The sequence below is a fragment of the Bombus pascuorum genome, chromosome 5 (assembly GCF_905332965.1).
Source record: "Bombus pascuorum chromosome 5, iyBomPasc1.1, whole genome shotgun sequence".
NCBI classification, from domain to species: domain Eukaryota; kingdom Metazoa; phylum Arthropoda; class Insecta; order Hymenoptera; family Apidae; genus Bombus; species Bombus pascuorum.
This window is the reverse complement of record NC_083492.1, coordinates 676,041-703,671: the sequence shown is the minus strand read 5'-3', so window position 1 is coordinate 703,671 and position 27,631 is coordinate 676,041. Positions and strand designations below refer to the sequence as shown.

General features: G+C 41.0%; 2 protein-coding genes across 8 annotated transcripts in view; both read right to left on the bottom strand.

The window, feature by feature from the left end:
• The window catches only part of LOC132906689 (box A-binding factor-like), a 36,070-nt gene extending 16,790 nt beyond the window's left edge, over positions 1 to 19,280 (bottom strand). For 2 of the 6 annotated variants that reach the window (XM_060959080.1, XM_060959085.1), the window contains exons 1-2: positions 8,194 to 10,003; positions 583 to 1,057 (exon numbers count right to left, since the gene is read on the bottom strand). In XM_060959080.1, coding sequence (XP_060815063.1) covers positions 583 to 1,057; positions 8,194 to 8,560 — 842 coding nt within the window. In that variant the 5' untranslated portion in view covers positions 8,561 to 10,003. Of the gene's footprint in view, positions 1 to 582; positions 1,058 to 8,193; positions 10,004 to 11,216; positions 11,289 to 16,310; positions 16,644 to 16,933; positions 17,091 to 17,195; positions 18,256 to 18,549 lie in introns of those variants that run through there. The other 4 variants (XM_060959081.1, XM_060959082.1, XM_060959083.1 and 1 more) reach the window with 4 other exon arrangements.
• Positions 19,281 to 20,023: 743 nt separating this feature from the next.
• On the bottom strand, positions 20,024 to 27,508 carry LOC132906704 (phosphorylase b kinase gamma catalytic chain, skeletal muscle/heart isoform). 2 transcript variants are annotated; one of them, XM_060959118.1, is made up of 9 exons: positions 26,848 to 27,508; positions 25,972 to 26,141; positions 25,610 to 25,894; positions 25,456 to 25,546; positions 25,218 to 25,354; positions 22,993 to 23,090; positions 22,574 to 22,657; positions 21,682 to 21,840; positions 20,024 to 21,592 (listed from the first exon to the last, which is right to left on the bottom strand). In XM_060959118.1, exons 1-9 carry the CDS (start codon positions 26,937 to 26,939, stop codon positions 21,458 to 21,460), a joined length of 1,251 nt encoding a protein of 416 aa, XP_060815101.1. In that variant the 5' UTR covers positions 26,940 to 27,508; the 3' UTR covers positions 20,024 to 21,457. The 2 variants fall into 2 exon arrangements, with proteins under 2 accessions (XP_060815101.1, XP_060815102.1); XM_060959119.1 differs by lacking the exon at positions 22,574 to 22,657.
• Between the last annotated feature and the right edge of the window lie 123 nt (positions 27,509 to 27,631).

The window sequence follows — 27,631 nt, the reverse complement described above, 5'->3', positions numbered from 1 at the left end:
CTTTTTTTTTTTTTTTTTTTTTTTATCCAATTTTGAGATTATAGCTCAATGTGCCGCGATAATAAAGAAAGCCGACTCAAAGTTCTCCTACCACCCTTACAAAAATTAGAAAGCATATCTTCGCATACGTTGACGTTAATGTTAATCGTATGTCGACATAAACTATATTAGATCTACTTTATAGTAACTAAAAGTACAGTAACTAAACTTAACACAGGTATACACAAAATATACACAAGATATACACAAGGACAAGTTATGCACATTATCCCAAATTATACGAACTTAACACTTTAACCAGAATCCGTCGGCCGTCGCTTATGTCAATTCGACACGCGTTGTGATAAACGAGATAAAAGTAAGAGCAAAAGATAAAGCGATAAAGAGAGATATTCGTCTCGTGTTCGTAATTTATATGTTCGTTATAAGGGACGGACGAGGGTTAAAACTTAAATTAAACATATAATATATACGAATTAAGCTTATCTTAGCTAACTTATTTTTATCTATCGCACGAACGAAATTAACCGACATACATCGAACGAATTACAAATAAAATAGAAATAGTTGCATCAATCTTACCCGTTTCGATGCTTCTTATTGTCGTGGCTGGGTTCAACGTCGACGACGAGATTGCCCGCGTTCTGCTGCGAGTGATTCGTATTATGATTTTCCACGTAAGGATTATGCGTGCTGTTGTGATTGTTATGATGGTGATGATGGTGATGGTGATGCTGCTGTTGCTGTTGCGGCTGCTGTTGCTGCTGCGGCTGTTGCTGCGGCTGCTGCTGCGACTGCTGTTGCTGTTGTTGGTGGTGTTGGTGTTGCTGTTGGGGCTGTTGTTGGTGCTGCTGCTGATGCTGCTGCTGCTGCTGGTGCTGCTGATGCTGATGATGATGATGGAGATGGAGGTGCGACGTAGAGTGTACGGCGGCCAGATGAGCCGAATTCGCGTTCGCCGAGGGTGGCGTTACTCGCGTGCTTGAGATCACGGGGCTCCCTCGGGAACCTGTCGAGTGATTCCCGTTCGTTCTATTATTTTCTAGCGGCTCCTCCTCTGAAAAATAAATCAAATCAATCTTTTCTGAAGATCGACCGTTATAAAACTTTCTACTTCGCTATGCTTTTTCTTCTGTCCGAAAGAGATCTTCGTTATAGTTTGATCAAAATCTCATAGTCATTTTTATCATAATATAATTATTTATTACTTTTCATCGTCGCATCTATTCGATAAACTCCGGTTAACGATTCTTAAAACTTTGGAAACTCGCAAGTAAATCGTTGTTTTCATATCCTACGAAGGCGATGATAACGATATTCTAAATGTATAACGCCGGAGGAACGTGAGATTTCTTAGAGAAATATGGTACAGGTGAACGTATTCGAGCGGCTCACCAGCAAGACACTCTCAGGTAAATAGTTTTTCAGGAAAGGAACTATACAAAAGGAGGATTTTACGGGAGTAATTTCCAAGCGGCTGCTCGATCTCGAAACTTTCATTCTGGATAGCATTCACGGAGGCGCAGCAATTCCTCGCGTTCTACGGTGCAGACGACGCTCCCCTTGCTCATTCTATTCTATACTCGAACCTGAATGACTATGTTCTCGCCTAAGATTAGCGAACGCTTCTCTGGAGTGGCGATGGCTTCGATACGTATAGATACCTTTACCAGGATCAACTCTTTCCACTTGCACTAACGAGTCATAATCGATACCATCTTTCATCTTCGTTCTCGATCTTCGGATGCGACTCAATTTTTCCTGTCCGTGAAATTATTTACACGTATATCCGTTCGATTATATGGGTCGCAACGTTGGACGCAAAATCCGTTAAGTAAAATAAAAGATCGTAAGAGGAGTTTCGCTAGGAAAGTGAAATAAGAAATTGCGCGTACGAAAAAGTACGCGACTGGACGTAAAAGAATGGAAAGGACAAAGGCAGGGTTAGAGGATAGAGCTAAAAGGTAGAACCGTCTAAAATCGCAGTTCACGAACGACCATAACGTTTCGCTACGACGATCCTGTAGGATCTGCAATTTTCGTGCTCGGAGGGCCGCCGTTCCATTCGTCGCGATGCTATAAATTAGCGCAGCACGTGTACGCACATGCAACTAACTCATTCATGTACCAAGAGACTTGGCAAAGCTTCGTCGCATAGCTCGACGCTTCCTAAATCTATTCCGGGCTTAAAGACGGCGTGTACGTATCATGAGAACAAGAAGCAAGAAAGCACCGGCGATATACCTTGCACTCGGTGCACGCTTGCAACGCTGCCTTCGTCGAATAACACGCTAAAACGTGTCTTGCAACGCGACTACACGATCTCTACCGAACAAGATTTTCTTACACTTACCGTCCGACTATCAGCCGGTGAAAACGGTCTCTCCTTTTGTTTTCCAATACTCGAATACGTTCTAGAACTTGTTCGCGCAAAATTCCTGTATTTCGCTATCTATAGACGGTTTCATACTAAAAATATTACAACGAACGAACAACTTAAAAACGTGATATTAAGCCAGGTTGCAAGGATGCAAGGTTTTAGATACGTTGTCAACGTAAGCTCGCAGTTTTTAGTATACATTTTTGATCGTTCGTCGTTGGCCTTTATCGAGTGGCCTACTTCGTGCGATAAATCTCTGTAGACAGGGACAGGAAGTCTGCTCTTGCGTAACAAGGTTGACGCATTCGACAGGTTAAATCTTCCCGTCTTTTGCATTCTATCTTCTTCTCGTATCTGCGTCAACTTATTTCAAACTTTTATCTTTCGTTTCTTTTGCTTGCAAGAAAATTACCATATGCGATCTTTCGAGATTTTTCAGGAAACAGGAAATGGACTGTAAAATTTGTCAAAGTAAAGTCCTATTAAAATGTTTGACAATTAACATCGCGAAACCAACGAAAGAAACGCTGCTTTTGCTACGAGAAAAAAGAATATAAAGCATAAAAATAAGAGAGATATTTAAACAGAGATTAGGTGATAGAAAATGGGCAGCGAAGAGAAGAACAGCGTTGGATAAAAATCGAATAAAAGTGGAGCATGAACGAATCGAATGGCAGATCCTTGACCTAAAAATAGCGATCTTCGCTAATTTCTTGTCTCCGAAATTGATATTCAGTGACGCGATTCGTCTATTAGCAAATTTATCGAACAACGGTTCCCTCTCCTCCGAACCGTTGCCGCGTTTACAAACGCACAGTCGAGTTTAGTGCTGAAACGTGGCAATAAATTTTATCGAAATGGAATTACCAGCCAAAAGTCGTTCGTTAAATAAGACGAAACGAACGATCGTGTTTTTATCCTGGATATCGCATAAACGAAACGAGCTTTTAACGCACACGCGCGGATAGCCTATGCTTCTAGCATCACTTGCTACGTACGCAAACTATATAAAAAAAAAAAGCGGCAGTAAAACAATTGTACTTGAAAAAAAGACCCACGAAGAATCATCTTAAGAGGGTGGAATTTTTGGCAAAAATTGAAAGCACTTTGAAAAACTTTTCCCTGGGATTATTGGGTATTACTGGTATTAAGACCAGTGACGCGTGTTTTACTAAATTAAGAATTATTTATTCGATAAATGGACGTAAAAAATTACTCTTCTCGGTCGTGACTCGAATTATTCGGTCACGCAAGAAATTTCTCTTACGGTCGATGAAAAGGATTGTATCGGGAAATTCATATTTGCCAACTTTCCACCAAAATACGAATTTAATTTTTTCGATCGCGGCTAAACTCGAATTAAACTTCAAAAATACGATAAAAAGAAAGATACGAACGATACAAAGAATTAAAGAATAAATATCGATAAAATAACGTGACTCGACTCTGATCGATATCCTCGCAGATATTAAAATTGCCAATGGCCCTTGTTCAACGGATCTTTTAACAAAATCCTTTGGAAAAGGAGAGGCGCACGCTGAGATTAAAGACTACAGAGAGCGAGTGAGTGAGTGAACGAGCGAGAGAGAGACAGACAGACAGACAGAGACGAGCCTGCCTGTCTAGACGGACGTTCGGATGGTAATTCGCAGCGATGAACTAAAATGGTCAGAGACGAAAGAACGTGACTGTTCTTTTATCTGCAAAATCGGCATGAAATCAGCCTTTACCGCTGGAAGTCAAACTAACCAGATGTAAATGTAAGCATGCCTGTTTACGTCCAAATATCAAAATCCAAAGCTACTTTATGCGATAATCCGTTCGAGTGACGAAATCCATGGACATTCGCGATTCCAGATTTATCGGCAATTCGGTGGAAAAAAAAATCGGCAAAGGTATATACAATTGGAATCGTTTGTACTTTTTGCTTAATTACGATCTAGTTACGTTGTAATTTCTTTTGGAAACTCAATGTTCGATGGATTATGTAATCGCTAAACGCGTACGTAGAATTCGTATGACTCACGCAGCAAACTTTCCTTATTCGGAAACGATACACCATATATACGTAGATATGTACGAAAATGATCGAGATTTAAACTTTATAGAACGTAACGAGCGTGCGGCGATCCAACGACGGAGATATCCGAACGATCTTAAAAAAAATTCCTTACGAGTGGAAACGTCAAAGTCGACAGTTGGCGGATAGAAGCAATCGTAGATACTGGTATTTAAAGTTTTAGCCAATCTAGCGCCGCTAGCTCAATCAGTGGTCCTGCTGTAACGCGAGAACCCAACGTCCAGCTAAAGAATATTTATAGGCTGTGCGTACGTAACCACTTTAAGTCGAAGCATCCTCGATGCTCAAGAAAAAAAGACACGGCTCCTTTTAACGGTGTCTCTGTTTGAACGAACCCCTTTCTAACGGGAACAGCTCGATCGCTTTGCCAATAAAAATCGGTTGAAATCGTCGCGATAAACTATCCCGATAACCAACCTCGATCGACTATCATCTCGCAAAACGTACAACTATAAAAACGTATCCGTCTAGTCGTAAAACAATCGTACGATCGAAGGTTATAAAAATAACTCGCTGTTTGAAAATTCGAAAAAGCTGCTACAAGCTGTACGAAAATTACACTGAGAAAAATACAGTTTGTTTCGAGCTGATCACGCGGTACACGACTCGAGCGAAGAAGCGCGTGTACGTGCTTGGTCGTGATTCTTTGGTCCATCGGTTCTCGAACGTCGCGCATGCCACGCGTTTCCATTTCTTCTCTGCTTAATAAATCTAAAATACACGCGTACATAAAACTGGTAATACACGCCAAGTATCGAATCGCGTTCAAAGCGATTTATAATAGTATTAATATCTAGTTGAAAATCTTCGAATCGCCTTTGTATCGAGATTCACCTGCTGCTATTGCTAGAGCCAAGTATTGCGATATTACATCGCACGCAACCATATCTATATCGAGTTATCGGCCGAGTCTTAAACTTTTTCCAGATACGAGTAGACTTTGTTCCATCATCTTTCGACGATTCAACGAAAGCAAATGTGTTTATACCATTCTGTTTAATCTCCTGTCAATCTATCGAGTAGTGCCGCTATTTCGTCATTGTTATCGTAGAATTTCTCTTGTTTTCCAAGAGAAACGCGAGCTCGCAAATTCAGCAGACTCTGCGAGAGACTTATCCGACAGCTCGATACGTTCGAAAGCGCTCGTTAAAACGCGTTAGTATTTCCTAGGTACGGTTTTTACGACAGATCATACGTATGCGCGCGCGTAGATTGCTGGACGGAGCGAGAAACCGCGTGGAAACGCTGCATCGGTCGCGATGGTGTGTGATCGATAAAAAGCGCGACACGTTTCGCGACGAGCGGGTTTGCCGTCGACGCGGTTGCTCGTCGCGCTTCTCACCGCCACCGTTCTTGAAAACTAACCGCCGGGAATCGTTATGACTGCTAGTCGATGGTTAAGTGCAGTGTCACGGTCGCGATACGGAGTCGCGAGCGACCACGTGCCAGCGAGATAACGACCGGAGCAGCGGGTATTCGTGCGCAAGATGAAATAGGAAATCGGTGGGATCGCGGGGAGTTTGGGGCAGTGCAGTTCACAGGGTGCTGAATGCGCGCGTATATATAATTGCCTTGATGTCACGCCAAACCGACTTGGCTTTAAAATTAGAAACGAAGTCACTCCGTGGCAATTTTGCGAATCGAACTGCTGAATCGAATTGGCGATCGAAAATGTACCGTTCTTTGTCGTATGGAGTCTGCTACCGATAACGTCATCGATAAATGAGAATTTTGCAAGCCGTATTCGCTAACTGCTTAAATTAAAAAGTAGAGAAAACCGGCGATCAGATGGCGGATTTTCACGCGCATTCGTAGTTTTTGCGATGGAAAGAGAGCTATGTATATTTTGGATATTTTACACGGTTTTCCATATTGCGCGCATTTTCTACAATTTTTCACTTTCAAATTTCTCATAAATGCATAAAGAGTCGCAAATTTTTCAAATTTACCATAGATTTTACCGTTATCTCTGTCATCCTCTTGCGACAAACGATCTTGAAAATTGAATATTAATCGCGTTCTTACGAAACTGAGAAATCAATGAAAAACGGAGTCGATCGATTTGGCTCGCGAAAAGTTCGAATATCGTTAATACGACGATATTATCTGTAATCCGGTCTATCTATAGATCGAATGCAATTAACCGCGTAAAGTATACGTTGCGTACGACGTAATTGGTATGGTCGAATCAATCGTAAGTGGAAAAACTTGAGATATTTTGCAGCACTCGAGGGCGACGTTTACAACTATCCGGTACGAGAGACGTATCTAACGATTCATTTTTGCTAAACAACGTGCATCGAATATGCATCGAACTGGTATGACGTAATTTGATAAAGCAGGCGAGTCGCGCGTGCACGTTGCTCGGGTCGCCAATTGTTCAATCGCTTTAATAAAATCGAACGATACGGTGTACGTAGCCGTATCAAAGATCACTGCTGTCTTTTTCTATAGAATTTACTCTTTCCTCTTCTCCGTTTCGATCGATGGATGTACGTACAACGTACACAAAGGTTAAGCAATTACATTTCCGATATTTTACAACTTCGTAAAAGCAAGATTAACAAACCTAGTAACCTCTCGTAAACATTTCCAAGATCAACGAGAACCAGTCGCGTCGTTCTACGACGAAACTAATTAATTTACGATTAATCGCAATTACCCAGAGCTGTGTTTCGATGTTCGTATCGGCTCGATATACGCAGCGATCAAGAATGCAACTACAAAGAAACAACGCCGAATTCATACGCCTTACCTGTTCTTGTCGCAACCGTCTTACCAAAAAGATCGGCGCGCACAACGGTCCAAAGTATCTCGCAACAAAAGTAAGCGAAAATTTGCATTTCGATTCCATTCGTTCCAAAAATAACGAAATATTCAAGGAAAAAAAAATAGCCAGATATAACGTGAAATACGCGGCACGATACAAGGCCACGATTATTGCCCGTTACGGATCGTTTCTTAACGAGCCTCTTTCATCGCGTCCATTCGTTCATAATCGAGGAAACACGGGACAAACATCGAGCTACCCCTTAACGAACCCTGAAATACGCTCCTAATCGCGTTAATCGCCAGTACCATCGCTGCTCTCTCTATTCATTATCGATACGATGTTTTCTAACTACAAAGAGCAATTCATCGATAATAAACGTGCGAAACGCATTTTATCGGCGGATCGCGACTTTATCGCGTCTTCTCGACTTTCGAATAAATGTATCGTGATCATTGTGCGGTTCTAGCGTGAAAACATCCGCCCCTCCCCCCGCATATAGTTATAGGCAAACAAAGAAAGAAGTAGCCAGCGAGTGCAACCGCTGGACGAAAAGAGCAACTAGTAACGAGAAATTTGACTCGCACCAAATTTTCCGGTACTTTCAACTTTGATATAATTATTCGCAGTTTTTAGCGTAACCTAATTCCTTTCGATACGTATTTGGAATGTTTTGTCGCGATGAATTCGAATAACGTTCAACGATCGCGTTACTCGTCCGATGATCTTCGGTAATCGTAAGTCGAATTAATTAGGACGTGGCGTGGAATAAATTTCACGAAGGTGAGCTACGATTGTCAAGGGTTCGGACGTTCGCTTAATCTCAAATTATCCAACTCGAACGCGGCGAAACTTTACTGGAAAGAAAGAATGGTTGGTGGAGCGACTGAAAATGCAAGGCGTTCGATTCGAGAGCGAAAGGCAGACGAGAAATGGGAGTGTAGAGGTAAAAGTTTGGCTCACCGAGCAGATAATGTCGTATCCATTTTTTCTTGGGCGGGGGCGGCATCCAGCTGCGTACCGGCTCGTCGTTGACGACCACGTCGATTATACCGACGACCTGCGTCGGCATCAGACTATTCGCATCTCTCAGTCCGTTTACATTGTTATTCGTCTCGTTAGCGATGTCGATCGCACGCTGCGCTCCCGCAGCTTTGACCGCGTTCAAATTCATACGAGGTTGAACCGCCGCTGTGCCATCCGAAACCAACAGAACTCCCATGTTCCCGACGATCACACGCGTTCTCGCGCACGCTGCTCTCTGCTGCGTACAACACGCGCGCCAACGAAAAAGAGAAAAAGGAAAAATAACGAGCACACGGATACACATGCACCGATACACACGATCGACGTATGGACGTTCCTCTTCCCTTTCGGCACATTCAAGCGACAGTTTCTACGACCATTTGCAATCCTGCCCGATAATTTTCTACTCTATAATCGGAGATCGGGTCGGCGATGCCTGCTCGTCACAGCCGTGAATTTGCGATCAGGACAATAGCGAGATCGCGTTCCCTCGTACCGTAGTCGGGACAGTACCCTACGTCCGCGCCCGGAGTCGGTACTACGACGACGGTTAAGGTCCGAAGCACGAGAACGAGAACGAGAACGAGAACGAGGCGTACGGCGCTACGAGCGACGACCGGACCAGAAGATACACGTACCGCACACAGCACAGCCGTAATTACCACGATAACTTTCCAATATACATAGATGCCGATGGCTTTGGAACTTTCTTCGATAGGAACTTGGATCCGTATGCGTGCACGGTTACACGGTGAGGAGCTTCCCTTTAACGGCGACGAACGAACGACCTGGTAGTATTATACGAGGTAGATAAACGCGTCGTTGCTCGGTGGTCGGCGGGTTTTCGAGAACGCATAGCCTTGCGACGACCGATAAAACTGTCGTCCAGGACGTGTCGAACGGAGCGGTCGCTCGAAAAGAAGTGGAAACGACCGGGAATGCGAAGCGCGTGGAAAAGAGAGAGGGCTGCGTCACAGTTTCATTTCAGAGAGGGGAAACGGTTACGACGAATGAATACGACGAGGTCGCTGTTTATACCGGCAAGAAAAAATCACAACTTTCGAAACATTCGCGACACCGTGTCTCGTGCGTCGTGGTGTCGCGTTCGACGAATCTCCTTGTGCGCCCCAGTCACCACGGGTTCAAATTCCTTTTCAACTAACATCGACGACAGTTTCCATATCCAGAAATCCTTGATCGAACATCCTTGTCGGCCAACGTTCGTCGTCTCGACAGTTTCGTTGCTCGTCCATCCGATACATTCTTCGATTTCGCGATTATACACGGTTACCGACGTCTTCGAAACACGATCGATGCCCATTTATCGAAATCAATGTCCCATCGACTTATCCATGTGCGATTTAGCTTGGAGGATAGCCGCGACTCTGCGAGACAATACGCGAAAGATTTCTAGAAGTGTCGATCGTGCGTGAGCAAATTCAAACACACTATCCTAGATCGCAACACGGCTATGGATTTCTTATTCGACGGATCGCACTTGTGTAATCGCGGCTGATAAAGCGGCGTCTCGAGTATCCGTGTATCCGCAACGACGACGCACAACCAGACCAGCGACCTTTTGCGCGTATCTAACAGCCGGTCTGACTTCTCATGTATGTATGTATACGCGGCTCAAACGACTCGCTTCTCTAAAACCAATCTATATTATACGACACGACGACTCCGCCAGCTTGATAAGAGAGACTACAAGGTCGATCGATCGACGAGTATCGCGTCGGTATGTCCTTCTTACCAATTTGAAAACCGATTCGAAGAAACAACGACCGCGGTCGCTCGTAACGATCGTTCGATCGCCCGTGTAATTTGCTAAACGAAGGAATCTCGTAACCGCGTGAGTCGCGGGTGCCGACTGAAGTCTAAACGTAAGTGCCACCGCCTCCAACCTGAGGATGACGATCCCCTGTTCCCTTACCCCACCTCTTCGGCCCGTGCACGCCACCAGTGGCGACGGCATGGCAGCAGCGACGCCGACCAATCTCCTCTCGACCCTCCGCCGCCGCTTTCCGTCACATCTCCGTTCGCGCGAGAGCTGCCTCCAGTCACCCGCGACACTCTGTCCTTGTCGCCCGAAGGCACGCTGTCTATCTCCGTCCGAATCCTTCTGTATGTATATATATATATATACATATATACTTGCATACATATATATATATATGCATATGCGCGCGCGCGCGCGCATGCACGCACACATACAAAAGTACTATGTACGATGCACGACGTGTTGAAACTCGAAACGGCCGCCGCGAAATCGCGTGTGCGTTTCGAAACGTAATCGGAGCGAACGAGAATCGTTAGCCTCGCTCGACAACGAATACGCTCGATGATAGAGAAACTCGTCGACGTAGGTGACAAAGAGGGAGAAATACGGAGAGAGTCGACGACGTTTCGATTGAGTCGTTCGACTTCCAAACGCGTTCCAACGCAGGCTCCTTTATCTCCCTGTTCAGTAACTGTTACATACTTGTTCTTCCGTGTTCGTTGGCACGCAATGGTTGGTTTTAAAGAACGACTGACGCAGCGCACCGTCACGTAGAGAAACTGGATCCTCGTCGATCGACGACAGATTAGGAATCGAAGGCGATCGCGTGGAATTGCTCGAACCCAGTGAATTATGCATGATCGCCGTAATAGGCAGAACAATCGATTACTTATTTAACGCGACGCACGCGTTTCGTCTGTGCGCAGCGTGTATGTGCGATTCGGAATGGCGAAAAAAAAACAAAGAAAAAACAGTTATTGTGCGCTCTGAATTTTGTAGCTAAGAATACACGAGGCCCCCGACTGCGAGGACGCGCACATTAATATGCAATATGCACGCGTGTCCGATTGTACTCGATCGAGGCATCGAATCAACGTGTTTTCGACCAGCGTCGCTTTACTTCGTTTCGACTGAGATAACATTCCTTAAATACGTAATGTTTCTGTTTTGACACACTTACCGTCGATAATGAGCATCTTCTCTTCGCAAAATAAGTCATCTTGCTCTGTACGTTCCCGCTTTAACTTGGCACCTGAAAACGTAACAAGAAAAATCAATAGCCTCGGATCAGGTAGAAGAAAGAAGAAGAAAAATATCGATAAAATGTTTGATAAACGTTAATTGTAATACCCAACGGATCGTAATTGTTACGTTTCTCCTTAAAAATGCAACGTGGCCCTTTCCATCCCCTACGCGCAATGTCACCGATAAACGCGGCAGCGTGCAGCGGCGAAAACAGTGACTACCAGCGACGCACCGCAGCGCAACACGTCACCGTTCCGTTGCACTTCCATCGCGTTCCTGGTCTCGATCCTTCGTTAGATTTTCTTCGACGCATCTCACCGCGGCGTATAAGCGTATAAGCTTGAATCCACAGGTCGATAAGGTATGAAAAATTGAAGGAGGCGCGTCTGCACGTGCTAACACGGTAGGGGAATGGACAAGGATATTCCCCTAGTTTAGCAGGGTGAGCGGCAACGATAGATCGAACGGTGTGGTGGGGAAAAACGAAAACGTCGGGGAATACCGTCTCGCTTTATCTCTGTTCCTCCCTCTTTCACCGGGTCAGCCGAGGACTCGGCAACGTCGCAATTGATCAGAACGCCACGCGGCCGGACACTCGTGGTGGGGGCTTGCCGGGGACAAGGCGCATGCGCACTCGTGCGACTCATTTGCCCGCGTGCTCGTTCGTCGACACAGTGCACCGCTGCGTTCTGCTCCGTTTTACTTTGCCCTTATTTACCCCGTTCTTCTACTCTAACCCACTTTGTTTTCTCTCGATCTGTTCGATCGGCGATCGAATTCATTCGTCTCTATCCCGTTCGCGTTGTTTCAACAGCGAACGCGTGACCGAAGGTCCTTCTAGAAACTACTCTCGTGTTCGTGTCGCCTATTTTTCTGCCACGCAATTCATCCTCTCGTACTTTCGTCCTCTATTTTCCCCTCTTCGTGATACAGACTCGTACAAAGTCAGCTAATCTGCGCGTATCTGCGGACAGTGTGAATGTTCGTCGGTAACGACCAGTGGGTTACGAGCGCCCCTACGACAGTTTACAGAACAGCGCACAACGCACTCCGACTGATGCTGTGCGGTAGGAGTGGTTAGCGATGATGTAGCGGTCGATCACAAGCTTAAAGTCCTGGAATAGTCAAGCGATACCGGTTTTAATGCCAACGGACTTTAGTACACGCCGAAGCTTCGTCAAAGTATTATTCGAATAAAAAAAAAAAAAAAAAGCTACTTCGTCGTCCAAAAAATGTGTAAAATTTGCATATTCAAGGTCTTGGAGAAATTTCGATCGGGTTTGAATCAATTACGCGTAACCATGCAGGAAAATTAAATCCCTCCGACACATAGGTACTTCTCCCTTGGGATCTACGCTTCGCACGCCTATCGTGCTAAACACGCGCACGCTACGTGCGTTATGAAGTTGTAAAGCTGAATTGTAAAGCATCGTTTAAGTACACGATAGACAGACTTAAATTATCGTTTAATGCGCATTGCCTGTTATATCACGCACCACCGTGCCAGCGAGCACGCGCAACGCGGTAACAGACCGGATGCGCGGAGATAGGGAGCGAATTACAACGTTTAAATCATCCGTATTACGATCGTGTTCGTGTGCGAGACCGGTATATACTCGTGGTTTTCCACTTTATAAGCCGGTATATATCGAACTCGCACAACTTTCAATTCTTCTCTTATACATTTACGTGCTCGTAACTTTTTCATAAATGAATTCGCTAAGAAACCGATCGTTTATTTTATAAAGAGAAAGAAACAAATGCATCGTTACAGAGCGCAAGAAAGGTTTTATTGGGAAATTATACGCGCGTATCTTTGCAAGGAATTTCGTTTCAACGCATTTATCACCGAGTTACTCGATAATGAGGGATCGCTCGATAACGTTGTCAGTAAGAAGATCAAGCCGCGGGGATAAAATTGGGGCGTATCGCGAAACGCGCATTTTCCCGTCTCCTGTCGCATTTCAACCGTGCGCACAGAGGCGTGACCGTGAAAACAAGGGATCGATCCCCCGATACGCGTGTATATTCCACCTTCCTTAAAGATTTCATCACGACCCACCGGCAAAATAGACAAACGCAACAATACGTCGGTATTACATACGCTCGTTATGTACCGTATCATCTTTTTCATTCTATCTCTCCGTCCCCCTCTTATCCTTTCCTTCTCTCTTTAATAACTGCAGGAAAACTCATATCTCTATAAGATAGAGATATCAATCGTTCCCGATCTTTGTACTACATCTTATACGCGACAAAAAATGAGCCTCTCCCAGATCGAAGGATTAACGTCAGATAAGATTTATACTTGGTCGATATGCAAGAATGAACGAATATAGGATAGCACCGAATGTCTCGTCCGTAGCACCGAAATTCAAACTGCCTTTTGCCAGTTCACCTGACACGTTCATTGAGACGCGCGTTGACGCGCACGAACCCACGAAACGGGAAGATCGATCTGACCTGTATCGTACGTATATTTTTTTTGCCCGCCTGCCTACCCGCCTGCCTGCCTTCCTTCCGCGGACGTATAACGCACCACGCGTGGCTACCTGCGCGATCTCCTTCGTTGCCCCCTCTCCGCCGTTCCACTTCCCTAACCGGAGATAGCCAGTGTCCACTGCGTGTTTCTATGTACCGTGTGTAGCAGTGTGCGCACCAGCAGCGCACGCTCGAGAATTGCTGCTGATCGTAACGAACCGCGCGATAAATCAGATGCGTGCGCGATAACGATGAAAAAAGCTGCACGAATATCGCGCGAGTGAGACAATAGCTAGAAAAAGCGTGGTATCGATACGCGGGACGACACGGGACGGTAAAAGGGAAAGAGATAGAGAAGGACCACCGACGAAGGGACAGCCAGAGGTGTCCTCCTGGATTGGAGCGAAAAGGAGGAGAACGAGTGCAAAGAAACGCAATGATACGGGGGAAGAGCGGTAGGAAAAGAGAAGGCGCGCTGGCAAACATAAACGGCCGTGTACAAGTAGGTGGCGCGCTCGTGAATGAAGCACAAAAGCTGCCGTAGTTTCTAGAGTCAGTGACCGGGGGTCCTCTGACTCCCCACTATACCTTGGTGTATACAGGTTCGTTCCTACCGTCATCGTCACCGTAGCGCACCACGGTCACCATCGTTACCCCTCCAAAAGCGATATCGCGTATCCCCACCTCTCTAATCCACCATCGCCTCTTCCTCCCACCCCTTCCGCCCTTTCTCCTCGTCTCAGCCCCCTGGCGCAGCGTCTACCCCGCGGTTCCCCGCTGCAAGCTAACGTGTACCCTTCCCTCTACGTACGCTCCCACCTAAGCCTAACTTCCGCCACCCTTTGCCTTTATACGTGCCCAGTGGCCTCTGTACGTGCACGTTTCTGATGGCTGGTTCACGTTGGATCGACGACCAGAGGGGAACCCGATGCATACGGTCAACTAAATCGCACCGCTCCACCCCTGCTCGCCCCTCGCTCGATTCCACTCCCACTCTCTTTCTCTCTCTCTCTCTCTCTTCTTTACCTTCTCTCTTGACTTTTCAACCTTCTATCTCCTTGAAACTTGTAAACACTTCGCCTGACCGCTTGTCAATCGTGATACACTTTCACGCAACGATATTAACGCGAAAAGCCTTCGAGTTTAACGTTCATCGCGAGATAATGTTTAATCAATCCGCGCGCAAACCGACTCGCGATAAAAAAATTTCTGAGAAAAATTCGGACGTTCGCAAGTTCCGAAATTTCGATATCGCGCGGAATATAGTAGGAGTTGACGTAAAAGGTAATCGAGGCGAGGACTTTTTATCGCAACGGATCGTATTAGCTGGTGGAACTACCGGTTCACCTCGACAATGATCGTATAACTCGTAATCAGCCACGCAGCGACTGGTTTAGCGATTTTTTCGCGAAACTTTATCGCGACGAATCGTTTGACTCGCGTAAAGTCAATGTAATCGTAGAGAAAGAGACCGATGGCATAGTGGCGTGCCGTCACCGCGCGTTTCGTGCTCGCCGAGAACTCTTTCGCGTGTGCTAAGACTCGCTTTACAGGATCGGTCGGTTGAGTCATTGACCTGGGAAAACGCGGGAATCAAAGGGACACGACGATGGTACCCCTCGAGCGATCGAACGAACGCTTTTGCGATTATTATCGCGTCAACTATCTAGCTCTAACGTGTCTTCGTTACCCCCTTAGAGCCATCACCGAGCTCGTTAAACAGAGAAACCCATCTAAAAGATGTTTCATCGAGATAGACCGATAACTCGGACAGAAATGCAGGAGAAATTCGTACGTGGATTTTGTAGCACGATATTATTTTTATGGAACTTTCCAGCTCGTAACGCGTAAAAGCCCGTCAACCTGTTTGAGAATCACTGTTGCGAGGGAAATCATACCTAATTTGGAGGCGGTGAACGCATGGGTCATCGCGTGCTATTCGCATGCACACCGCAGTGTCTCTCATTCCCCGCACAAGTATTTTGCAATTATATTTTTTCTTTGCAGCGAGAACGTTAACGGTCGCTTTTTGCGATACCGTCCCAATGCCAATTCCTATTCTAAGCTCATAAAGCGATTCTTAGTTTCGCAATATTTTTTCCACTACTGAGAAAACCATTCCGCTACAAAGTACCATAGGGCTATTTCTCGAAACGATACGCGATCATCGAATCTATCGTTATGGTTGGACACTGCGACAATCAAAAGTTTAAATATAATAATTAACAAAAGTTTGCATAAAAAATTCCCAAATCTTCGAAGATCTAACGGAATAAGTAAAATAAGTAAAGCGATAAAGTATAGCAAAAGAAACAAACGCTTCTAACCTTTCTCCAAATCTATATACTTTTGCGATTTGTTTCAAAGCTTATTTCTTACGTGAAATTCGCGTTTGGATCAACGTGAATTTTGTATTGTCACTCGTTCTTGCATGAAACGAAGCGTCAAGCCGGTAGAAGATTTTGAGGAAGCAATTCGCAGCGTTAAGCTATTCTACGTATTTGTACGTATTGCGAACGGTAGCCGAAAAGTGGCGCGTGGTACTCACCACGTGGCTCGTTGGAGTTGTGATGGTTGGAGTGGGGAGCTACAGCGAGCGGATGATCGGAGGAGGAGGAAGAGCTGCTCGCGAGGCGCTCCCTCGTTTTCTCCTGCTGCTCGACGAACCGCGCTGCTTCCAGCAACGTTTCCAGGCTCATCCTGACGTTGCCGATTCGCTCCACGACGAGCTCTGTTCCTTTTCAAGATCCTTCGGGAGATTGAGACTCTGCGATCGGACCGTCGATTCTCGTCGCCGGCTGCCGAGGACGAAGAAGTCGAGAGCCCGCTCTCGTGTCTCAACCCTCCTCTTTTTCTGCTGCTGCCAGCCGCGGGTGGCAATCTACAATCCACAAAATACAAAAAATAACCATTTAGTTATACTGTAAATGCACCGGATCGCAGTGTCACTTCAGAGCGAAGGGTGGGGGTACGTAGCAACTCGTTGGATCTTGATTTGTCGACCTTGGCAAACGCCAGAGGAGAAGACATATGTAATAACGTAAATACTCGCGTTCGTTTCATCGTCCGCGATTTATTTAATAATCAGCGTATGATACACCAAGAAAGAGGAAGAAAGCCAATTAACTGGACATGGTACGACACTTAATCGACGCGACGGCAAGTGCGAACCTCCGTTAACGTGAAAAAATTACACATGTCACATCTTCTCATTTGTTTTGCAAGGACACGGCTTCGGATCGACCAACAACCATTTCAACTGCATGATCGTTATTTTTCCTTAACGTTTGACGCTTTGTTGTTCGATAATATTATTAGCTTCTTCGAACGGAGCTGCAGACGGTACGGACACGACCGGTGTCTGAGTATACGTCACGTGACGTACGCGTGACGTAACGCAGTCGCGCGGGAAGCTTTATCCCCTCCCACGTACCGTCTTCGTAATACCTCACGGAGGAGGTGCGCAAGCGCAACGTGCGCTTTCCTGGAGCACAGAGCATTAGCACGCATCTTGAGTTCCGATCGCTGGAAACAATCTAACAGTCAAAAAGAAAATAACGCAAAGAGACGCCGTTCATATCGTTCATAATATATATATCCCGCTATTTACTGCTTGAAACTCGGTTGCGAATGTAATTTACAAAAAAGGTTGTTCTCCGTCTATCATAATCTTGATACTGATAAAATAATAAATTGTAAAGAAAATCTTATGCATGATATACAAATTTTAGATATATTATACGTAATAGCATTACTAAATTGAAGATTAATTAACATGACAAACGATAAATCGGTATGCTTATGTGTTCTTTATGTTTACGTATTATCTATTATAAAGATTAATGAAAGAAACAAATTTCAATAAAATAATCGAGAATGATAAAGCTAGACATCCCAAAAGTATATAAGGAATAGAAATTTGGGAAATTTCAATTAAAAAGAAGTTGAACTAGATGTTGTTAAATGGAGAATTATGGAGTGCACTTTACACTTTTGTAATGGTTAAACATTCACTGACACTAAAATCATAGTAGAGCATAAGGAGAAGATACGCAGTGGTTTTAGGTGGCGTCGTCGCATCTTAACGAGTTGGATTAATTTCCCTGTGATGTAGCGTCGATAGCAGAAACGAGAGTCGTTACGTGGCGTTGGTACGCGCAAGAGCGTATTCGCGAATACAAACATGTAGAGTGTAGAGTGTAGAGTGTATAGAGTGTCGAGTGCGAGTAGTCCGAGAAATCAGTGAGCGAAGAAAAAAGGTTGACGAGACAGAGGCGGGAAAGGCGACGCAGAGAAACGAGGTTCCGCCGCTGATTTGAAAAGTAGATATATCCCGGGCAATGTGTAATCGCGAAAGCGTACCACGATTACAAGCGGATACAATTGCATTCCATAGTAGGCGCAACCATGCAAAAATAGGAAAGAAGAACACGATGCACTGCGTGCTGCGAGTTCGAGTAAAAGAAAGGCTCTGTCTATCGAAGAGTATACGAAAAGTCAAGAAGCGTGCCGTAGACCGAACGAGCTCCTTAAACTGACAAAGCGACACACACGTTAGACGGGCGACGCACGCACCGTTGGCCAATAGGAGCTTGCTATAACGTGACGTCATGAGTTGAAGTACCGTGCGATTGGCTAGGTCTATTATGGCACGGGAAACACGCCACGCAACCACCTATACACATGTTAATTAAATAGGCGATAGTTCTGACGAGATAATGTTCCGCGGAGGGTTTTAAACGGGCGTGGTAACGCCAGAAACTGCTGGAAAATAATCAGGAACTTACAGGTACGCCGCCAATATATTTCGGTCACAATGGAAACACGCTGGAACCCACTTTCACGGTAGAAATCAATTTCTTGCGAGAATTTCTACGATATTTCTCCTGTCAAATACGCGACACATGAGGAAAATCACAAGGCACTTGTCAATTTTTGAACAGCGGACGATCTCGCGACGTTTTACGATACACGACGGTTATAACCTGATCGATCTAGCGCGTGGCAGAAACATTTTACAAGTGCTAACCACTGCGCATCAACAGCCATGCTTGCTTGGCCACGATTCACGTGTCTGGGGCCCGAGGTATAGACCAATCAAAGCGCGGTTCATGACGTCACCTGGCTGTATCGACCAATGAGCGCGGCCCATGTGACGCAGCACTCCGCTGGGCGTGTAAGAGAAGTGTCGAGCTGCTGTATATTGCTCGTTAGTTAGTGCACTTTTTTCCTGATTTTCTCACGTTTTCCTCGGTACCATTGCGAAAAATCTATCGAACCAAGGTCTCGGAACCAGCCGATATCTTTTACGAGCACGCTTACCTTCCGGTGGACGCCAGAACGGACGAATATCGCGACAATCGTACACAGCACACCCGACACCCGGCTCGCCCGGGCAAACACTCACTCCGATCTCGGCGGCGTCACCCTCTGCCACCTTTTGTCACGTTCCTTCTCTGTCACATGGATCGGACCTCTACGCTGTTGCCACTTCTACCATATAGAACCATACAGTTCATTGTTTACTTTTGCGCGCGCGCCAAAACCACGTCCCGTCACTTTTTCTTACCTAATTCCCTACCTTTCCTTTTCCTTTCTTTCGATTTACACGAGATATCATTTTTAATACTCTGTCAAATCTTTGTCACACAATCAAACGATCATTCTACTATTCTACTAAATATTATTTGAACTAATAAAATTTTACTTATGTTTAAATAAATAGGTTTAACATTTTTCATCAGTTTAAAAGTGTACGATCATTTAAAAGATAATCATAACAATTTGATGTCCTGAAATGTGGTATACATACTTCTAATGCTGTGTAATTGTATAAAAAGTTTTTAAGCTATATACGTCTTTATCGAAACAAAAATGTTATTAATAAAAATAAACCAGAGAGATGTTTAGCAACTATATTTAAGAGAAATATGGATTAAAAATAAATATAAAGATTAATGTTCATCGTTGTTTTGTAAATTATTATCACTATATATATATCATAAACAAAATTAGCTCAAGTTAGTTTTAAGTTAGCATAAATGATAATGTGTTTAGTATAAAATCATGGCTTGGCTTATCTGCAAGAGAGTCAATCGAAAGCCTTGTAATCCCATGACTATATATCATAAATAAAATATTTGTAAGTGTTATAGAAATACATGCACTTGACCTAAAATATGAAATTTACTAAATGTATATAAAATATGTACAATCGCAATTGTTTTCTAACAGAGAGGAATGAAAATATAAGGTATTAGATATTATTAAAAATATTTTACTTTGTATACATTTTGCACAAAATATATGTAATATATAATTTTAGATATTTACATACATTTAATTATTACTTCTAACCTTCTAAATGATATATAAAATTCAATTCACTGTAATTTGCTTCATTATTAAAAAGTTGGTAATTTTATTTTCCATGAAAAATTGATTTCATATATATTTTTTCTTCCTGCAATTTATAATCTAAAACAAATTCAGCAATACAAAGTATGACTAGAATTTGAACAAAATATTACATACTACAATCTACATACAGATCTCAGTAAATATTTATCATGGAACACATTTTCTTTCTACGAATAGGAAGAAATTTATAATTCTAGATATTCTTTTCCTATCGATTTTTCTAAATCCTTCATTCATTATATGTATATTCTTGATTAATTTTTATACGACTTCAATTCCTGTGTGTTAAACTGTAAGTATTCTAAATGACGCTCAACTTTTGTTTACTATTGAAATTATATATTAATATTTAATATTTATTATTTAATATTTAAATATGAAGAATATGCATATACTTCAAAGTTGATACAAATTTAATTTTGTATGAATTGCTGATTTGTAATAAATTATATGTGTGTTATTTACACAATTGTTGAATACACTTAACAAAAACGTACAAACTATAAAAAATAGGCGTCATGGAACAGAATATGTCGTGTTGTTACGTTTGTACGTATCAGCACCATCATTTATATTTAATAATCATCTTTAAATCCTATTTCCTTCTCTAGCACATGTAAGAATTTATTTATACTTATTCGATATTTCGATATAAGTTATTTTATGTTATATCGTACTACGAAAACAGCGAAAAATACTGTGAAGAAAATTATTACAGATTTAAAACGGAACATTCAAAACATAGTTTCACAAACTGTTTTCTGTGTAATACTTCTTCTAGACGAAACATAGTTCTAAGGGTGTGATACTAATAATTTACAACATATCACTAAGCAAATTGTTCATAATCTTTAGCTTTTCCTTTCATGTTGCATATAATTCATATTTACTGTAAGTTATTATATTTTAAAAATAATAAATTAGGCTTAATATGATAGGCTTTAGAAACAAATAGCATTTAAAACTCTTTTTCATAGAAGGAATTTAAAAACTAAACAATCCAATTGCTTCTTTGGAACATTTAGAATAATTCACCTTATGATACTGCACATTCAATAATAAAAGTAAACAAATAATTTATAGTTATGATAAAAATCGTCTAAATAATTACTTGTATTACAGCCAAAATTAAGAAAAACTTTTATGTAAGTTATGTTTTTTTTTTCTTTTTTTTTTTTCATTTTTTCTTACTGAATATTTTCTTTAGATACTGTAAATGTCGACTAACATAAGAAGTAACAATTTTAACTAGATAATGCTTCATGAAAGCATTAGTTATCTGCTCAAATTACTAACATAGAGATGTTTAAGTTCTGTCTTTGGCATATTTTCAAAAAGCGCAGCTCGATTTTGCCCCTCTCCTTTCTTTACCCAATGACCGTAAACTCTGAATGCACAACCATCGATAACCTATAACAAAAATTGCGTGAATATTATTTCATCGATCTATGGGATAACAAGCCAATGAGTAAGACATGCTAAGAAAATAGGAAAAATACCTTCCGCAAAATTTTGATCCTGTAAGGGTCTGTGCACGCTACGTGAGTCGAAAGAGGTTCAGGTGTACTATGGAGACGCTTAATACGAACGACCGCGCGAACACAAATAATTGCTAACTGGAACTTTTTCCTTGCATTAAATGATTTTGCCTTCAATTCCTGTATAAAACGTAAGAAAGGATAAAAACTTTGAAAATGTTTACAGTCTATGTATAATTAAATAGTTCGATTACGAAAGTGTTATTAAACACAATAATGTTAATATGTTAATGCAATGTTAAAACATGTATGTTACATACATATACGGTGCATTCAGTGGAAAGGTAATATTAGGATGTGCATAATAAAGTAATGGCATAGTAAACAGCTGTTATAAATAATCTTACCAATCAAGAAGATGGGAAGTTCTTTGAAAACTAGCAGAAAGAGATATGGAATAAAATAGGAGCCATATTATATATAGATAAAGCTTCAAACATTGCATTTTTATAGTAATTTTTCGATATAACATGCAAATATTGTAATTAAAGCACTTTTATTATTTAAATTATGTTTCAATATTGACTGACTTTACATGCATGCTGTGCTTCTTCTGAACTATTACAATCTATCAATTATACATTATTATAACCGACGGAAATAAATTTATATGCGTTGATCCCTAAGTATAGAAAAATATTTTAGTGAAATAATATATGTCGTGAACAAAAACAAAAAAAAAAAAAAAAAAAAATAAAATATAATACATATAGATATCGTTATTCATTTTGATTAAATTGAAACATTAATAAAAGCCAAAATGTTAATTGTTATTTATAAACATATTACATAAAGATTACGATAAAAAAACCCACATTTAGTGACAAACAAAATAAAAATAAAAATAATTTACCAAAGCTAACTGAGATATCCTACTCAGACGCCGCGAATTAGTCGATAGTGAACGTTTTAAAGGAGCGATGTCTTGATCCCATAGCTGTAATTCCAATAATTTTCCGTTTTATCAGAGTGGTAAGACTTCCTTTTTTTATTTTAAGAAATTACTTTCAGATTAATCATATACATATATAATTTATTAAATTTTCTAATTTAAACAGACATTTGCGTAACAATGTTTGATATTTTATGAAAGCATGTCAATATGAATACAGGCAGTTGAACATATAAAGCAAACAAATAAAAACATAAAAATAGAAGTATAATACAAATATTTTAAATGCGTGGAATAATAAATATTTCCTACATATTTTACTTCCTTCGTTTAAATATTTATATATCACGATCAGGTATATATTATGCTAAAATACTTGCCATTGTATGGAAAAATGAATGTTCCAAAGCTTCTTTGATGCTAATTCGTTTCTTGGGGTCAACAACTAATAATTTTCTGATCAGATCTTTCGGAGCTTCTGAAAACAAAATAGAAATTTAATTACTATACAAAATTTATAAATATTGAAAATTATGTTGTAAAATCAGAAACTATATCGATACATTAACACGTTGAATGCCACGCCAGTTTTACAAGGTTTGGCCGTGGCGACACGATGAACTTTTTATTATGCAATACATATAATGTTGAAATATTACCTACAAGAGATATGTTACGGTGTATAATCATCATTAATGAATTTACCTCACTGAGGTCACCGCAGGTGACCTCATGGCGCTATAGTGCAATTTCGCTCGATTCACTTATTTTTTGCGATTATCAATTCTTATATTGTTTTTTTGGGGTTGTTAAATAATTGTTCTATGTTGTTAGGTCCCGGGACCTACCATAAACCGTAATTCATCCCTCGATCATATTTATTCGGACCCTCGATAATTCTAAAGAACCGTTACAAGATTTAGCATTTTTTACTTTACTGTCAAGTCGAAACGTTCCTTAGGGTTATTGTTCATTAAGGTAAAACACGGAAAAAGCGATCTTCCCATGTTCTGCAGCCACAGGTTGGGGGGGGGGGGGCGCACATAATAGATATATATTTCATGTATAAATAGAACTATTTTTATATCTGTTATACTGCATTAATTTCGTCACATCATTGTAGTAACGATGGTAATAATAAAAAATTTATAACTATTGACATTTGTTCAAATTATGTATTTCTACTAATCTTGGTGCGGTCATCGATGACTCCCACGGGGTCACAGCCAAGTAGGTGCCGGTTACCGGTGACACAACCCCCCCCCCCCCCCCCCATGGCATTCAACGTATTAAGAAACGTACATATAACGGCACCTTCATTATTTTCTTCATTTAGAAAAATAATGTTTATCATGTTCGAAGGTTTGATAGTAACAACTATTGTTTTCAATATATTTTTCTTATATGAAGCAGCTCATCGAGGTGATACACCTTTGACGATTACTCAAGATGATATTATCATGGATTATAATTTATGCTTGTTGTTGTTACAATTCAATGACAGAGAGATAAAATTTTACGTCTGTATGTTCGATCGTTCGCGGAGAGACGTGGTCGCGGTAGATCACGACTACGAAAGTCGTAAATTCTCGTTACGATACGATAATCGACGCCACGAATCAGTCGATCCCCTATTTTGGTTTAGATAATACAGGTGGTTGAAACGATGATAACACTGTATTAGCAGATTAAAACATACACTTTATTTCTACAACTTTGTAGATTTAGTACTTACGCGTGATGCATGTAGATGTGTTCTCAGCGAAGTGTAAATAACAAGTTAAGATGATAACTAATCAAAGAACGGAACACCAGTCAAGATGTTGACTGATCTAAGTTCAATCAATGAAGTTCAGTAATGACGTTGTAGAGGACGAAAACTATCGATGGGTGTGCCTAGCGCACGGGACCATCGGATTCGTTGATGGCAATTTTCGTTAGAAAAGTGAGGGCAATGGTCGTTGCTGCTAATTAGATAAGGAAAAGGCTGGTGAGTAAGCATCGGTGTTGACCGCCTCCGAGCGAAGATCGCTTCTGGGTGACATTGTTTATGGGAAAAACCGCTTTCCTGTGTTCTCTCGGAATTGGACAAATCTAAGAAATACTTTCACTTAAAAGATAATGTTGTGGTCTGAAGGATTTTGACCATGAAAATACGAAGATTTATGATGGGTCCTTAAGATTATCGAGGATCCGCAATACAGATATGCTTAAACATTTGCTTCCTTGCCTGAATTATGGAGTCTGATTTTTTTACCAGCTTTAACTTTTAAAAAAACCTATTGTGTATTTGTTTATCATAATACGATAATTATCGCTCCAATTATAAACGAAGCAATATAAAAAATATATTACATACTTCAAAGAACAATTTCATAGAACTGTTTATACGTATCTTATAACTTCCAATGAATGATCGATAGTATCCATCTTTTACAATAGCCGAAATTAAATTAAAAGTCACAGAAAATGATGCATACAAATACATGCATTACATTAATTAAGCACAAGTTTACTCTGCATGCCGCAAGAAACAATATTTTTCCACTGTTTCCAAACACAAGCTGTTATTTCTTGTAAAAATTATTATATACACAATAGATACCTGTTATGTCCGCCCATTCTGGAGATGTAAATGAATATTTTCCTTCCATAATATTTCTAAGCATGACCATTTGTTTCCTATGCCAGAAAGGAGGACAACCAACTAATAAAGTGAACATAATTACTCCACAGGCCCATCTGAAAACAGGCAAACATTAGTAACGATTTTATCCTTTATTAAGATGATTGGTATGATCATAATTATATTCCCTTATATCAATTATGTTTCATCAACTTACATATCAACTTCATGTCCATAGCCTTCCGCGTTTTCAAACATGTTGCACTTCAGCACTTCTGGTGCTAAATATCCAGGAGTGCCACAAAGATCTGAAAAAGATGTTAATAATATATTTCTATGAATTATACAAATTTTAAAAATTAATTACGTACCATATAATTTTTCTCCAGCTTTTAATAGTCTAGCAAACCCAAAATCAGTTATCTTTACATTTAAATTATCATCGAGTAATATATTTTCTGGCTTTAAATCTCTATGCACTATTCCTTGATTATGTACATGTTGAACACCTTCAAAAACTTGTCTCATAATATAGCGGGTCTTTTTTTCTGACAGAGTGACAACAGACGTGAGGTAGTCAAATAGCTCGCCGTTCTTACAAATTTCGAATATTAAGAATATGAATGTACTAGATTCAAAGACATCGTGTAATTCAACTGAAAAAACAAATTTTTTATAGGAAAAGTGTATTATAAAAATTAATTTTATCTCGCACAAAATACTGAAAACTTACTAATATATGGATGGCCAGCTACTCTACGAAGAATTTGAACTTCTTGTAACGTAGCATCCTTCATGGTATGACCATCTTCGTTAGTTTCATTACTAATATCTATGATTTTAGCTGCATACTCTATGCCAGTTTCTTTTTCTATACATCTTCTCACAGTGGAAGATATTCCTCTGTAAATATTAATGCATTATTTAATTCGTACTTAAATCAATATGGGACCAATTAATTTCAGTTGAAACCTGTTTTATTAATAAGAGTAACAAGAATAAGACTGCTGAGAAGTGATGAAACATACATGTATCGCCGTAATATTCTCTCATGTTTATTTGTGTAGAGTGAAATTTTTGCACTCAAGTTATTGCTAATAGAATATAAATAGCTTTCAAATAATAATTATAATATATAGATGCATTCTTATTTAATACCGGTGGTTTTACGATACTAAAGTAATGGAAATTCTCCTATGATCTATGTAACGAAACGTTTCACAGATTTTTTGAATAATACAACGATGACTAATACTTGACAGGAAGGAGCGTCTTATTCTTGTACAACGTTTCGTCAATATTGTAACCTGTCCTGTATGTTGAATTAGCATTTCGTAAGTTTACAAGTTTCGTTGCTTTGTTAATATATATATGTACGAGGAACGATCAGTCAAATCGAATGTAATTTAATTCCGAGAAATTATATAATTGTACAGATTAGTTTGTTAGATTATTCAGAAATTGTGAATTCCTCGATTTATTTGTCGCGATACATTAGAATCGAATAACGAAAACGTATCTATTATGCTACGCGAGTATTTCCTAAATATGATACATAAAAATAGTAAGCTATGTTTCTTTTTCCACATCGAGATATCACGTGACGAACCTTCCAAGGATTTCTTTGGGCTCGTACTTCGCGTAGAATCCTTTGGCCGCATCCTTGTCTGGCAAGAGATCGTCTCCTTCGTCTTTTGCCATGTCACACGCAATATTTCTTTCACATAAATCACATTAATAGCCACCGCGTAGATAGCACATGTTTCTTCAATTTAGAAGGAACAGGAGTTTAAATGGATAGTTTTTGCACCCGACGCGATTGTCATATTACGTGTCTATTCCAGAGCATTACGCTGGATATACGATACATTCTAAAAAAGACGTTAAGAAAGAGATCACTGGTCACTGATCACCGTACGCCGATAGTGACTACGATACATCTACGGCCAGACCAAGAAAACACATGAACGTATAAGCACTGTGAAAGGAACAATGGCGATAGCCAATATAAAGTAACGAATGCAGAGGGCTCTGGCGGCGTAACGAGAAAAATACCGACTTGCCAAGCGCGAAAAAGAAAACAGTAAGTAGCTATCTATTATTGAACTAAAATTATTGTTTCAAGGTGTGTATATATTATATACCGTAATCATCTATACTCTTTGCCGTACACGTACGTCATGTGACTTTGACATTTTACTATTTTAAATTGTACGACCACATACGACTGTGGTATCTACAATGCTACGAATTTTTTCGTTTAATTACGACTCCAGCTTCATAATCGCGTAAATACATTTTTTAAGGCGAATTTATCGATATATCGGATACATCATTGGCTACTGTCTCAATAAAGATTGATACATGTATAAGAATAACACGCGGAAGGTGAA

Coding starts and splice junctions, on each gene's coding strand:
- LOC132906704 (XM_060959118.1), bottom strand. CDS start 26,939: ATGGCAAAAGACGAAGGAGACGATCTCTTGCCAGACAAGGATGCGGCC. Junction 25,895..25,971: donor AGCTGGCCATCCATATATTA/GTAAGTTTTCAG, acceptor TTGTTTTTTCAG/TTGAATTACACGATGTCTTT. Junction 23,091..25,217: donor AGAATGGGCGGACATAACAG/GTATCTATTGTG, acceptor TTTTGTTTTCAG/AAGCTCCGAAAGATCTGATC.